Genomic DNA, 12584 nt, shown 5'->3' on the forward strand with positions numbered 1-12584 from the left:
AGGTCCATACTTACTGCATGAAAGGAATTAACAAGTATTCCGCATAGAAAAGCTGCAGAAGCAATTGCGAAAACTCATTAGATCGACGATGGTTCTGCTGATGAACTTCTTAACGAGATCTATGCTATGCGAATCATAGTAAGCACGAGTCCTCAACTTGCCTTCCAGATGAACATGTAGAATGAGGTAACGGATACCTTGTTCTCGACATCGAGTGATTGTGCGCGAAACCAAAGGATGAAAGCAAGGAAACCATGGCCAATCACCTACGTCGATACGAAAAATCGGCGATATTTAAACTTCTCGACGAAAAGCAAACCTTGTGATGATAGATAGATAGAAATGGGAGCTACAGAACTCACAGTTACTATTTTCCGGTATGTGTTTGATGATGAAGCTCCTACCGCAAGGGCTGTGGTATATGCTGTTAGAAGTAACTTGATGCACAGCCAAAACACCTGTTTTAGAAGCATTAGAACGCAGTGTGCTGAATCTTCAAGCAAACCATTGCTTGTTCATCTGACTTACTTTCTCTTGGCCCAGACGAACGCTGAAAGAATGGATGCCAAAATCTCTATCCCCATCGACATCCGGGATATCCTATTAATGTATAGCCTGCAGGTTAATACAGACACCAAAGCTACTCTAACAACTTGGATGATAAGAAATTCGAGTTCTACAATCGCGAATAAGAAAGAGTATGCCAGGATAGATTTTTTTTTCCTTAGGTTAAAAAAAAAAAGAGTCAAAGAGTGATCTTTGCAAAATTTTAGCTGCACAAAACTATATAGATTCCAAAGTAGAGTCAATTTATCTGATGGCTATTTGCTTACTGTAAGCAATTTGACCTCAAGTGAAGTCCAGAAGCTCAACCATAGGAAACTAGCAAACCTTGAGCTTTCTATGCCAAGAGAAGATGATGGCATTACCTTGAACAAAGCTATGACAGCTGAGAAGAAACACATGAAGGCCGTCGCGAAGACCACTGATTTTGTTAGAGCGATCGGCCTTCCTAATACATATCTCTGTAGAAATTATTGCAGAAATAGTTAAACAAGGTAAACATGTGAATTAAAAGCATGTTCATGATGAACAATTCAAACTCTATACACAAGTAAATAATCACTGCTTATTACCTGCATGTGTATGAAGAAGGCTAGCTGGACCACAATGGCCCTGACACACAGAATGCAAGAAGCAGCAAGAAAGGCATGCTGTTTCCATCTAAGAAATGGAAGCTAAGTAAATGATAGAAATCAGATGGTTAGTCAGAAAGCAGGGAATCATAGATTTAGCAGCTTCAAAGCCTAGATTACAGTTCTACTCCAACTCCCGGTTGCTAGGAAGTCGATCTTTACTATGTCGGTTAAGAATTTTATTCTGAAGATCCAAAATAAGAAGAAGAAAACAAATACTAATTATGCCTATGGTCATGTAACTACTGGAGGCCATCACAGTACAATGCAAGATCACTCCAAAAACATCGAAAATATTCAGCAAATAGAATGCTGTATCTAATCTCTGCCGGTCTAATTGTCTCGAATATTAAGTAGAGTTGACTAAGTTTAACAGCCAATGGACCAAGCTTTATGATAACATTGTTATTTTATCCCTTTTTTTTTGGCATTTTTGATCATTTGAGATCTTACATTGATGGAATATGCACTTCCAAGGAAAAAGCTGATGAGCAAGGCACTTAGTATGGCAGGGGACTGAGACTTCACTCCCAAAACAAAACTCTGTTAAGAAAGAATGAATTTTATAAAAGTATGTCAATTTGATACAATAAAACACAAATTAGTACTTCTATGAATTTTTTGAATATTCATAGTTTAATTTAAAGGAAAAATCCACTAAAATAAAATATTAAGAAATAGCATACCAGGACACAGCAAAGAGCTACTATCGCTATTCCAATTTCCAGGGAGAATTCCCCAGAAGCTAGCGGAAGTCTTGGTTTATTAACCTGAATCGATGAACGTAAATGAATATGTAAGTCGTAAAGTATTATATGGTGTTCAATTATTTTTATGCTAGACAAAATTAAATTAGTCTAAAAAAGCTCTAAATAAACTGAGAAATCTTCAAAATCTGTGCTCGACCTTATCGATTTCAATGTCGAACAACTGATTCAGCCCCACAACATAAATATTCATGAAGATAGCTGGAAGCAATGCCTGAATTATCCAAAAACCAACAATATCAGGAGACAACTATATTTAGTGATCGAAGATGGAAGTCTGATACATCCCCTGGATTACCTTCAGCAGTCCATCAAAAAATATCAGAGATATATCAGAGATACTTTCTACTGGAAGAAGAGAGACTGATACTATACCTAGGACCTGGAGATGAAAAGCAGACATCTTTAAGATTCTTGAAGCCTAAATAGTCATCTATAAGGAAGATGATAAAAGCAAATTTCAGCTTACCGTGCCAATCACAGTATGGGGTCTAGAAAATCGACAAAAGGCGTCGACATGCTTAGAAACTGCATTCAAGAGGCCTTCACACTGACCAGCCTCATTTTCAGGTACACATGCATTGCTAAGAGCAGCAAAAGTGAAGCTGTTCTTTGTCACACCAATGTGGACATAAGTCCTGGATCCGATGTCGGGGGCACTAGCTGATTGTTCTTGTGATCTACATCTGATTATCAAGTTTGCGCAGGAGCTCTGAGTTCTGCAATTAGAGTTCTTTTTTACTAATGTCATAGTGAAATATACACATATTTTAAGAAAATGTACGAATAATTGTAGGATTTGAGGATCTCTGTATAAGCCAACTTGTTTTCATGGCATATATTTATGAATGATGAACTAAGATTTTGTGAGTGATAACCTTTACTCTGTATTGAGTAAGAATTGGATGTAACCAACTACCTGTTTTTGAATCTCTATAGAACAATTCAAGACATTTCAGCCTTTCCATACCATGGTGCAGGAATTGCTTGAACACATCAGGACTATTGAATCCATATAAAGAAAATATATAAGGAATGATGGCTGTGCGATGTCTGTATTATCCTTTTATGAAACAGAGAGGACTTTGAACAGGATTTGATTGGCTTGATGAGCATGAGAAGTGCTTAGATTAGAACATGATCAAGATTATACCGATTAACATATGTCGGAGGTCCAATAATCCCTTAGATTTCGGGATCAGAAAAGATTTTGGACGGAAAATCTGCAACAAATTCCTATATATCCAACAACAATTTGGTATTCGAATCAAAGATAATTAACTCAGTTCACAGAGAGCGAGCGAGAGAGAGAGAGAGAGTACTGGGTTTCTGACACAAGGGCTTTAGAAATCGTGCTTGACCAATATCTACATGGGAATGTGTATATTGGACGATCTGCATGCCTTTTTATCTTAGCTTCGAGTGTTCTTCCTCTCTCTCCACCTGCAATTTAACCAAAGAAAACTTAGTTAATCAAACTTCCTCTCTTTCTCTGTCTCTCTTCTCACCAGAAAGGAAGAAATTTGGAGAAAGATCTCTCTCTCTCTCTCTCTCTCTCTCTCTCTCTCTCTCTCTCCCTCTCTCCTCTTACCTGTCCCTCGTGCATGACTCACAAATCTTCTTCTTCCTATCCCCTCTACAATACAGAACAAAATGTTTGAACATTGTTGAAACTTCTCTTCTTCTTGTCCAAGATAGGAAGAGGAGAACATGAGCACAGTACATACCTGAAGACATGAATGCCAACCTCGAAGAGTGCCTGGGAGGAATCGCCTGGCTGTAGATCATCTTTCTTCTCTCGTCTTATGCCTTCAGGGAACAGAACAGGGAGGTAAGAGGAGGAGCAGGAACAGAGGAATAAATCTGCCTACGTAAATGATCTGCGACCAAGGATGGAAACCAATTATGATCACTTGTGTTGCCTATGAACCGAAAGAATCCAACAAATAAAGCCCATGCAACGGAAATCAAGCTGTCGTTTGCCATTTCAAGCACCCTCGCGCATCCTCCATTGGTTGCCGGAGCACAGAGACCCTGTGTGCTGCCATTTATCTTGCATCAGTGGGCGGGCCGGGCCTTACACGGCCCAAATTAATATCACCAATTTGCCATTCTGTATATTATCTTGACAACCTTTTTTTTTTTCCCCTTCAATATAATAAAATTGATTTAATCTATTTAAATCATATATAAATTATTAATGATTTTATTATTAGTAATTATGATTTCCAAATGATTTATTTATTTTTTTTATTGGTGGTTAATAAAAAAAATAGTATCATAAAATAATAATGGTAAATATGATAATTAGATAAACTACAAGGCTAGATATGTCAAAATGCCACTAACGCACAGCACAAAACCCACACCCTAACAAACACCGACGCCCACGCGAAATGGCTCGCTTCCTTAAACCCTTACCCCTTCTTCGCCGCTCCTTCCTTTCCGTTCCCGGCAGCCACCCCTCCGCCTTCGACGAGAACCTCCTCCGCCTCCTACGCAACGAGATCTCCTACCTCTCCGCCTACCTCCGCCCTCGCCCGGTATCTCAATTCCGTCCCCCTTTCTTCACTTGCGTAGCTCTCCCTTTTTGATCCTTTGATCTGACCGATTCACCTGTTACTCTGTCGCTTCTACATAGCCGCCGCAGCGCTTCAGGTCGTTCTCCATCGAGGACCGCCCCGGCGAGCAGTGGATCCGCCTCCGGAGCAAGCACGGTGATGAGGACGTCAAGGTCGACGTCACCATGTTCGACGGCGCCGCGCCCGTCCCCTCCGCTCCGATCGCCGAGAAGGTGAAGGCTTTGGAGCGTGGTCCCCGCCTCCACATCAGCCTCATCGTTGAGGTCTCCCGGGGCGAGGCCTCCGACTCCGTCCTCGAACTCATCTGCTCCGCTTGGCCCGATTCGCTCGTCGTTGAGACGCTCTTCCCTCTGCACCGGAAGGTCGCTGTCTTTCGCCCATACTTTGGTCGCAACTTCAAGTACCCCTCTGATTCCAAGATTCGATTTTTCTCTCTTTTCCCTCTACATATATTGCGGTGATTATGCTGTTGGGACCGATTCGGCAGGAATTTGGAGAAGGAGGTGCGGAGGCAGGTGATCTCGTATCTGGAGGAGCGGGGGGTGGACGACGATCTCGCGGAGTTCTTGCATGAGTATATGACCAACAAGGACAAAGTGGAGCTCCTTCGATGGTTGAGGATCGTCGAGTCTTATGTCCTGAAGTAGAGAGGTTGAACACCTATTTATTGGTCCGAACTCTTTTCCCTCCTGTTAATTAATACTTTACTCTGATTCCTGATTTTTTCTCATAGTTTTCTTCGTGTAGACGACTCATACCATTTAATGATATTATTATTTGATCTCTTACAGTGTAATCTCTGTAAAATTATGTTTACATTAGAGGTGATTTATTTGTGTCTGATATTGGATCGTGTGAATAACCTACCACAGTTTCATCTCCTATGTCATTTCAAAGAACGTTATTGAATGTTCCAGTCCTGAACCAGTAGTGGCACGACAAGAATAGGACTACATTTCTGGTTTAACTTATAGGAATTTTGTTTACTTACTGACTTCTAAATGTTAAGCATGCATATAAGTTCTTCGATGGTAGTCTCCAGTTTTCAGCCCTTGAGTAAATTAGTTCGGTACTAAAAAGGATATGGCTTGGTTGCAGATTTAAGCAGGTTCCATTTTTTTAGCAGTGGAAATGTAGTGTATAATGATAATAGATCTTTACCAGCAGCAGTTTGATAAATTAAGGTTGTTTTGCAGATATGCTAAAACATGTGATCTAATAAAGAACGGCGTGCAACTTCAATATCAGAAACGTTAATTAGTATCATGAACTTAAAGTACATCACATGGTCACCTTTTATTCCAATTTACATCATGCGATGCCATAGAACCATACAATTAGATAATAAGGTTGTTTGATAAATAGAACTGTATAGTGATAATATATCTTTACCAGCAGCAGTTTGATAAATTAAGGTCATTTTGCAGATATGCTAAGACATGTGATCTAATAAAGAACGGCGTGCAACTTCATTATCAGAAACGTTAATTAGTATTATGAACTTAAGTACATCGCATGGACACCTATTATTCCAATTTACATCATGCGATGCCATAGAACCATACAATTAGATAATAAGCAGGTATGAAGAATTAATTTTAGAGTGATATTGTTCAGAATTCAGATGAACAATACTCCATTCTTTTCGGTTCTGTTTTAGGGTTAGTTCGACAAAGCTTGGATTAGGGGCTTGAAGAAGCAAGGGCCCATGTCTTTGCCACATAAATTACAGTATCATGGCAAAAAAATACCAGGCCCTATTATTTATCTTAAAAGTTTCAGAAGAATTGAGTCAAGGTTTATCATATTCTTAAAGAAAGGTCTTGGTTGAGCTACCAGAAGTGACTTTTTGCAACTGAGCACAACATAACAAACTGAATTTATCTTTTCTTAACCGATACTATGAACAATTATGGCCTGTTAATATATTAAGCCAATGTGACTTCTCTCTGATTGTAATCACTTTTAAGGGCAATTCTTATGCTATGAATTCATTTTGTGCTAATTTTGCCTGAAAACATATTTCTTTTCTATATGCATGACTTTTTCATAAATTTATTTCAGTCAGGCTCCTACTAGGTTGGTCTCTTTACCATTTCTCTGTCTTCATCTATTTTCCTTGTGAAAATAGAGCAAGCATTGCTCACTTATAATGTTAAGACTACTTCCTATTTCTTCAGATGATTGTTATGAATCATATGATTTGTCTGCTAAATTTATCTCAATCTATTAGGAGATCTAATCCACCAATTTGTGAAAATAGATCACATCTTTTCATGATACATTATCACCTTGCTGCATAATATAACATCTTGTTGATCCCATCTTCTGATTTCTTCTAACAAAAAATAAGTATTTTTTGAATGGAAGTTACATGGAACCAATCGAGATTGACACAAATGATCTGGTCCTGCAATTTTTATTTTTCATATTGGCATGGTGGTACCTGTGAAACTTAGATTGCAAACTTGGTCGATGCTAACCACTTCATGCACTTGTCTTACTGATAGCAATAAACTTTATACTTTTGAAGAGGTAGTTTTTGCGCTTGAATCAAATTCTTTGTGGCCACATGAGATCTACTTCAGCATTTGTCACATTTTGCAGATCTTCTTCTTGCGACTGCACCTAACAATTACCTCTATTATTCTGTACAAAATCTCACTGGCCTATGTTAACCAGTTAAAGAAGTTGTCTTGAGACACCATTCCATGGGTGAGTTTGTCTTTTGGATCACTAAGTTGCTCAGAGGGACTGAAGTACTTTAAATAATGTTGAAGATTATGTTATTGTCTTGACTCTGGGATTTTGGTGAGTAGAATGATCCATGTCAAACATTTGTTTCTGCCCTTGTCAAGTGGGACTCCAGTTCTGTATGCATGTTTAGGAAGTGTACATTTTGCTATATGCTTAATAAATGTTGGGCGTTTTGGTCATAAGCAATTACAAAGGACTAACCACACATCTCATAGAGAATTCAGTAGTTGGGGGATTATAATATCTCTCACAACTCTTCTTCCTAACCAAATCTAAGTGGTTTTGTGAAAGGATAGAAAGAAAAAAAAATATCTAATTCTCTTTGTAGATTGACAGCGATCTCGGATATAAAGATGATGCCTTTTTAGATAGCATCTAAAGGTACGTATCATAAAATCAGATCTAATTTTATTTAATTTCAATCATGACATAAAAGATTATTTTTGTATTTAATACAGCATATTACATATTTTATGTTAACATTATTCTCGTAGGACAACCTCTAGCATCCTCGCCTTCGTCGTTACTTGTTTAAGGTTTGAAAACTGGATGGATTTACTTTTTGTCATTGTTTGTTCATTAGTAGTTAAGAGTGTCGATGTAGAGTCAGAAGTATTGTTACTGTAGATTGAGTCTATCCTATGCTTCGATGGATTCAATTCAAAGAGGAGAGTGATTAATAAAGTTATGCTGTTGTTTAATCATTTGTAAGGAGGCGAATCCCAATTTGAGTTAGTTTCTTTTGATAGAATGGAATGGAATTTCTAGAATCTAGATAGTTACTATAGTATCGAATGTCGTAATAGGAGAGGAGTAGCAAGTAATCAAACTTGAAAGATGTTAATTCCCTGGTAGCTTAGATATTCCCCCCTGCTTGCTTGTTTCTCCCAACTCACTAAAGCACCCCCTTGCTTTAAGATATGGGGTATGTATTAAGAATGGAGTGTGCACCTCCTCTTGTGTCATTTAGTAATTGAACTCCTGACTCTATAGCCTTTCCCCATAAAATGCATTGCTATTACCATCACTAGTGTTACGGTGAGTAACTTTTTAAGCCGTTGCCTCGGGGCCGATGTGGCTCGGTTCTGGGGTCCGGATGTCGGGGATCTCGGGAGACGTCCCTCGGGGTCTTCTGGCGGTCGAGCGCTGTGGTTCGGGTCGGCAGGTCGGGTCGGGATGAAGCTCCGCCGCAGCGCCGGGAAGAGGCGACACCGTCTCGCACCTGCACACAGGTCGGGCCGGGGGCTCGGCCCGACCCCTCCGACGATCAAGTTAGAGAAAGATGTGGAGGGGGTTTAGGAGGAGGAGAAACCTCCGTGTGCTGAGTGTGTCCTCCCCTTTGCTTAGGACTCAGGGGTATTTATAGAGGAGGTTTGATGTTACCTAACGTAGCTGTCTGTAGGGCAGGACTGTACCTTTGGTGGCGTCTGACATTGCCACTGGGGCTGCGTGGGAGGCCGAGCTGCTGCAGGGTATGGCGAGCCTCGGTCAACGTGCTTCTTTGCCTCGGTCAAGTGCACGGAGTCAAAGCTGAGGTGGTTGGTTGAGGGCTGGTGATGTCGGCGTACGTCGAGTCGGCGTCAATGCTTGCCTCCTCGGGCAGTGTGTTCACTTGGCGTGCTGACGTGGCACGCTGCCATTTTTGCCCCTATCATATGCCCCCCCCCCCCGAAAGGAGCTATGCGTCGGTTTTTGCATGCAGGGAGTCCGATGCATGGCTTCTTACTTCAGGTAGGTTGTTCATGCGAATCCGAGGGGCATGACGCAGACGAGCTGGTCGCGCGAACGCGTCTCAAGCAGCACGAGGTCGAGGTGCGCAACTTAGTCAGGAAGCCGAGCAGAGTTGGACTCGGGGGCAATGGAGCCGAGGAGCACAGCGCAGGCGGGGTGACCGCGCAGGTGTGGTTTCGGGAGTCGTAGAGCGGACGCATTTCGGGGAGAACGGAGTCGCGAGGGCGAGGAGCACGACGCAGGCGGGCTAGCCACGCAGGCGTGTCCTGGGTGGCGCAGAGTCGAAGAGCCGAGGAGCACGACGCAGGCTGGCTGGCCGCGCAGGCATGTCCTGGGTGGCGTAGAGCCGAAGAGCCGAGGAGCACGACGCAGGCGGGCTGGCCGCGCAGGCGTGTCCTGGGTGGCGTAGAGCCGAAGAGCCGAGGAGTGGCCAAGTATGTCTTGGGTGCCGTAAAGCCGAAGAGCCGAGGGCCGAGGAGCACAATGCAGGCGGGTGAACCGCGCAGGTGTGATCTCGGGAGTCGTAAGGCCGAGGGCCGAGGGTCGAGGGGCACAACACAGGCGGGTGAACCGTGCAGGTGTGATCTCGGGAGGCGTAAGGCCGAGGGCCGAGGGCCGAGGAGCACAACGCAGGCGGGTGAACCGTGCAGGTGTGATCTCGGGAGGCGTAAGGCCGAGGGCCGAGGGCCGAGGGGCACAACACAGGCGGGGTGACCGCACAGGTGTGATCTCGGGAGGCGTAAAGCCGAGGGCCGAGGAGCACAACGCAGGCGGGTGGACCGTGAAGGTGTGATCTCGGGAGGCGTAAGGCCGAGGGCCGAGGGCCGAGGGGCACAACACAGGCGGGGTGACCGCGCAGGTGTGATCCCGGGAGGCGTAACGCCGAGGGCCGAGGAGCACAACGCAGGCGGGTGAACCGTGCAGGTGTGATCTCGGGAGGCGTAAGGCCGAGGGCCGAGGAGCACAACACAGGCGGGGTGACCGCGCAGGTGTGGTCTTGGGATGGCGCAGAGCCGAGGGCCGAGGAGCACAACGCAGGCGGGGTGACCGCGCAGGTGTGGTCTCGGGATGGCGTGGAGCCGAGGGCCGAGGAGCACAATGCAGGCGGGGTGACCGCGCATGTGTGGTCTCGGGATGGCGCAGAGCCGAGGGCCGAGGAGCACAACGCAGGCGGGGTGACCGCGCGTGTGGTCTCGGGATGGCGTGGAGCCGAGGGCCGAGGAGCACAATGCCGGCGGGGTGACCGCGCATGTGTGGTCTCGGGATGGCGCAGAGCCGAGGGCCGAGGAGCACAACGCAAGCGGGGTGACCGCGCGTGTGGTCTCGGGATGGCGTGGAGCCGAGGGCCGAGGAGCACAATGCAGGCGGGGTGACCGCGAATGTGTGGTCTCGAGATGGCGCAGAGCCGAGGGCCGAGGAGCACAGCGCAGGCGGGGTGACCGCGCGTGTGGTCTCGGGATGGCATGGAGCCGAGGGCCGAGGAGCACAATGCAGGTGGGGTGACCGCGCATGTGTGGTCTCGGGATGGCGCAGAGCCGAGGGCCGAGGAGCACAACGCAGGCAGGACGCGAGGACGCGACCTCGGGCACCACGCGGCCGAGGAACACGACAGGCGGTCGGGCCGCGCCGAGGTGGATCTTGGCAACGAGCGGCAGAGGTGCTCGGTGCAGGCAGGCTGCGACCGAGGGGCGAGACCCAGGTGGGTAAGCTGCCCTGAGACAGACTCGACAGTGAATATGGCCGAGTAGCTCGGCGTAGGCAGGCTGGCCGCGCAGATGTGTCTCGGGGTTTATGGAGTCGAGGGGCACGATGCGGGCGTACTGGCGGCACTGGTCTGTCTCGGGAACATGGAGCCAAGGAGCACGACGCAGGCGGGGTGACCGCGCAGGCGTGGTCGCGAGGGCCACGCGACCGAGTAGCACGACACAAGCGGGCAGGACACGAGGACGTGGTCTCGGGCACCATGCGGCCGAGGTACACGACTGAGGCGGACAGGCCGCGCCGAGGTAGATCTCGGCAGCAAGTGACTGAGGTGCTCGTCGCAGGCAAGCTGCGACCGAGGGGCACAGCTCAGGCGCGGGAGCCGCGCTGAGGTAGGCTCGGCGCAAGCAGGCTGCGACCAAGCGGGTGCTGCACAGGCGGGCAGGACACGAGGACGTGGTCTCGGGCACCATGCGGCCGAGGTACACGACAGAGGCGGACAGCCCGCTCGCGTCGGCGCCCCGCGCGCGGTCGAACCGCCCGCGTCGGCCCCACGCGCGCGAACAGCCCGCCCGCGTCGGCACCCCGCACGCGAACAGCCCGCCCGCGTCGGCGCCCCGCGCGCGAAAAGCCAGCGCAGCTTGCTGCCTCGGCCCCGTGCGCAGCCACACGTTGCCTCGGCCCCCCGGCCCGACCTGTGTGCAGGTGCGAGACGGTGTCGCCTCTTCCCGACGCTGCGGCGGAGCTTCATCCCGACCCGACCAGCCGACCCGACCTGCCTACCCGAACCACAGCGCTCGGCCGCCAGAAGACCCCGAGGGACGTCTCCCGAGATCCCCGACATCCGGACCCCAGAACCGAGCCGCGTCGGCCCCGAGGCCACGGCTTAAAAAGTTACTCACCGTAACAACTATTACACTACCTTAATTCTTGTCCGTCCCCTATGAGACCCCCTAACAATTATCCCAACTTCTTTTATATATTATAGTTAAGAAGCATCTTTATTATCTCTAACCTTAAAAACAAACGCTTTAAAGGAAGAAGACAAGCCTTGCGTTCTTCCTCGTGCACATCAACCAGTCGTATAGAATAAACCTAATAAATGAGAACGGTTACCTTTCAAATTTAATGATATCGGTTACTCGTATAGAAGAAGACGAGCCCCGGCGACAAGCCTTGCGTTGTTCCTCGTGCACACCAACCCTTCATGACAAATCCCCCCCCCCACAGTCACTCCGGAGCTCACTCGGACTCGCCATGGCTCGGTTGAACGAGGAACGTGGAAGCGCGGCGCTACCATCGAAGGATGACGAGGAGGCGTTCCGCACGCCGACCTCCGAAGAGAGTAAGCTCCCGTCTGTTGCATCAAGCTGCCCGCCCGCGCCGAGGAAGACGAGGCGGGTGTTGCAGTGCAAGCGGAAGCTATGGCCGGGACCGGAGTCGGTGGTTGCAGGAGAAGCGCAGCTGCTCGGAAAGAAGAGGTGTGTTAGCATCACAGCTGACTGATGTGTTTCTGTTCATAGTCATCTCTTGTTTCTTCCTTCTGCAGCGGTTGTGCTTTGGTAATGTGTTTAAGTTGCAGCATTGAGATGATTTTAAGTATGTCATAAGTTATCTATCACATGATAATTTTAGAACATTTTTAAATTTATTTTTTATATTGATTATGAGAATGAAAAAGAAAATAAATAAATAAATAAATAAAAGATGGAATGAACCATTTAGTTACAAGAAAAGAAAATTATCAAGTGAAAAAAAATAAGAGTATTTGACAAGACTAATTTGGAAAATTCTCTTCTCCATAGGAAAAATAATAATATATTTGATTATCTTAATATGATTGTATTTTC

General features: G+C 46.4%; 2 protein-coding genes across 4 annotated transcripts; one reads left to right on the forward strand and one right to left on the reverse strand.

Annotated features, from left to right (window-relative positions):
• Window positions 1-10: 10 nt before the first annotated feature.
• On the reverse strand, window positions 11-3949 carry LOC135626043 (homogentisate geranylgeranyltransferase, chloroplastic-like). The gene is made up of 14 exons (XM_065131232.1): window positions 3877-3949; window positions 3691-3772; window positions 3555-3599; window positions 2433-2649; window positions 2262-2345; window positions 2103-2177; window positions 1883-1966; window positions 1650-1739; window positions 1137-1238; window positions 930-1025; window positions 529-600; window positions 363-458; window positions 162-266; window positions 11-52 (listed from the first exon to the last, which is right to left on the reverse strand). The coding sequence occupies exons 1-14, from the start codon at window positions 3947-3949 to the stop codon at window positions 11-13; spliced, it is 1263 nt and encodes a 420-aa protein (XP_064987304.1).
• A 383-nt stretch (window positions 3950-4332) lies between these two features.
• Window positions 4333-7495, forward strand: LOC135625832 (uncharacterized). Of its 3 annotated transcripts, none has more exons than XM_065130923.1 (4): window positions 4333-4506; window positions 4605-4945; window positions 5033-5215; window positions 7153-7495. In XM_065130923.1, exons 1-3 carry the CDS (start codon window positions 4360-4362, stop codon window positions 5190-5192), a joined length of 648 nt encoding a protein of 215 aa, XP_064986995.1. In that variant the 5' UTR covers window positions 4333-4359; the 3' UTR covers window positions 5193-5215; window positions 7153-7495. The 3 variants fall into 3 exon arrangements, with proteins under 3 accessions (XP_064986995.1, XP_064986996.1, XP_064986994.1); XM_065130924.1 differs by having other exon boundaries at window positions 5033-5196; XM_065130922.1 differs by lacking the exon at window positions 7153-7495 and having other exon boundaries at window positions 5033-5329.
• Window positions 7496-12584: the final 5089 nt, after the last annotated feature.

Source organism: Musa acuminata, chromosome BXJ2-10 (assembly GCF_036884655.1).
Source record: "Musa acuminata AAA Group cultivar baxijiao chromosome BXJ2-10, Cavendish_Baxijiao_AAA, whole genome shotgun sequence".
In the NCBI taxonomy this organism is placed as follows: domain Eukaryota; kingdom Viridiplantae; phylum Streptophyta; class Magnoliopsida; order Zingiberales; family Musaceae; genus Musa; species Musa acuminata.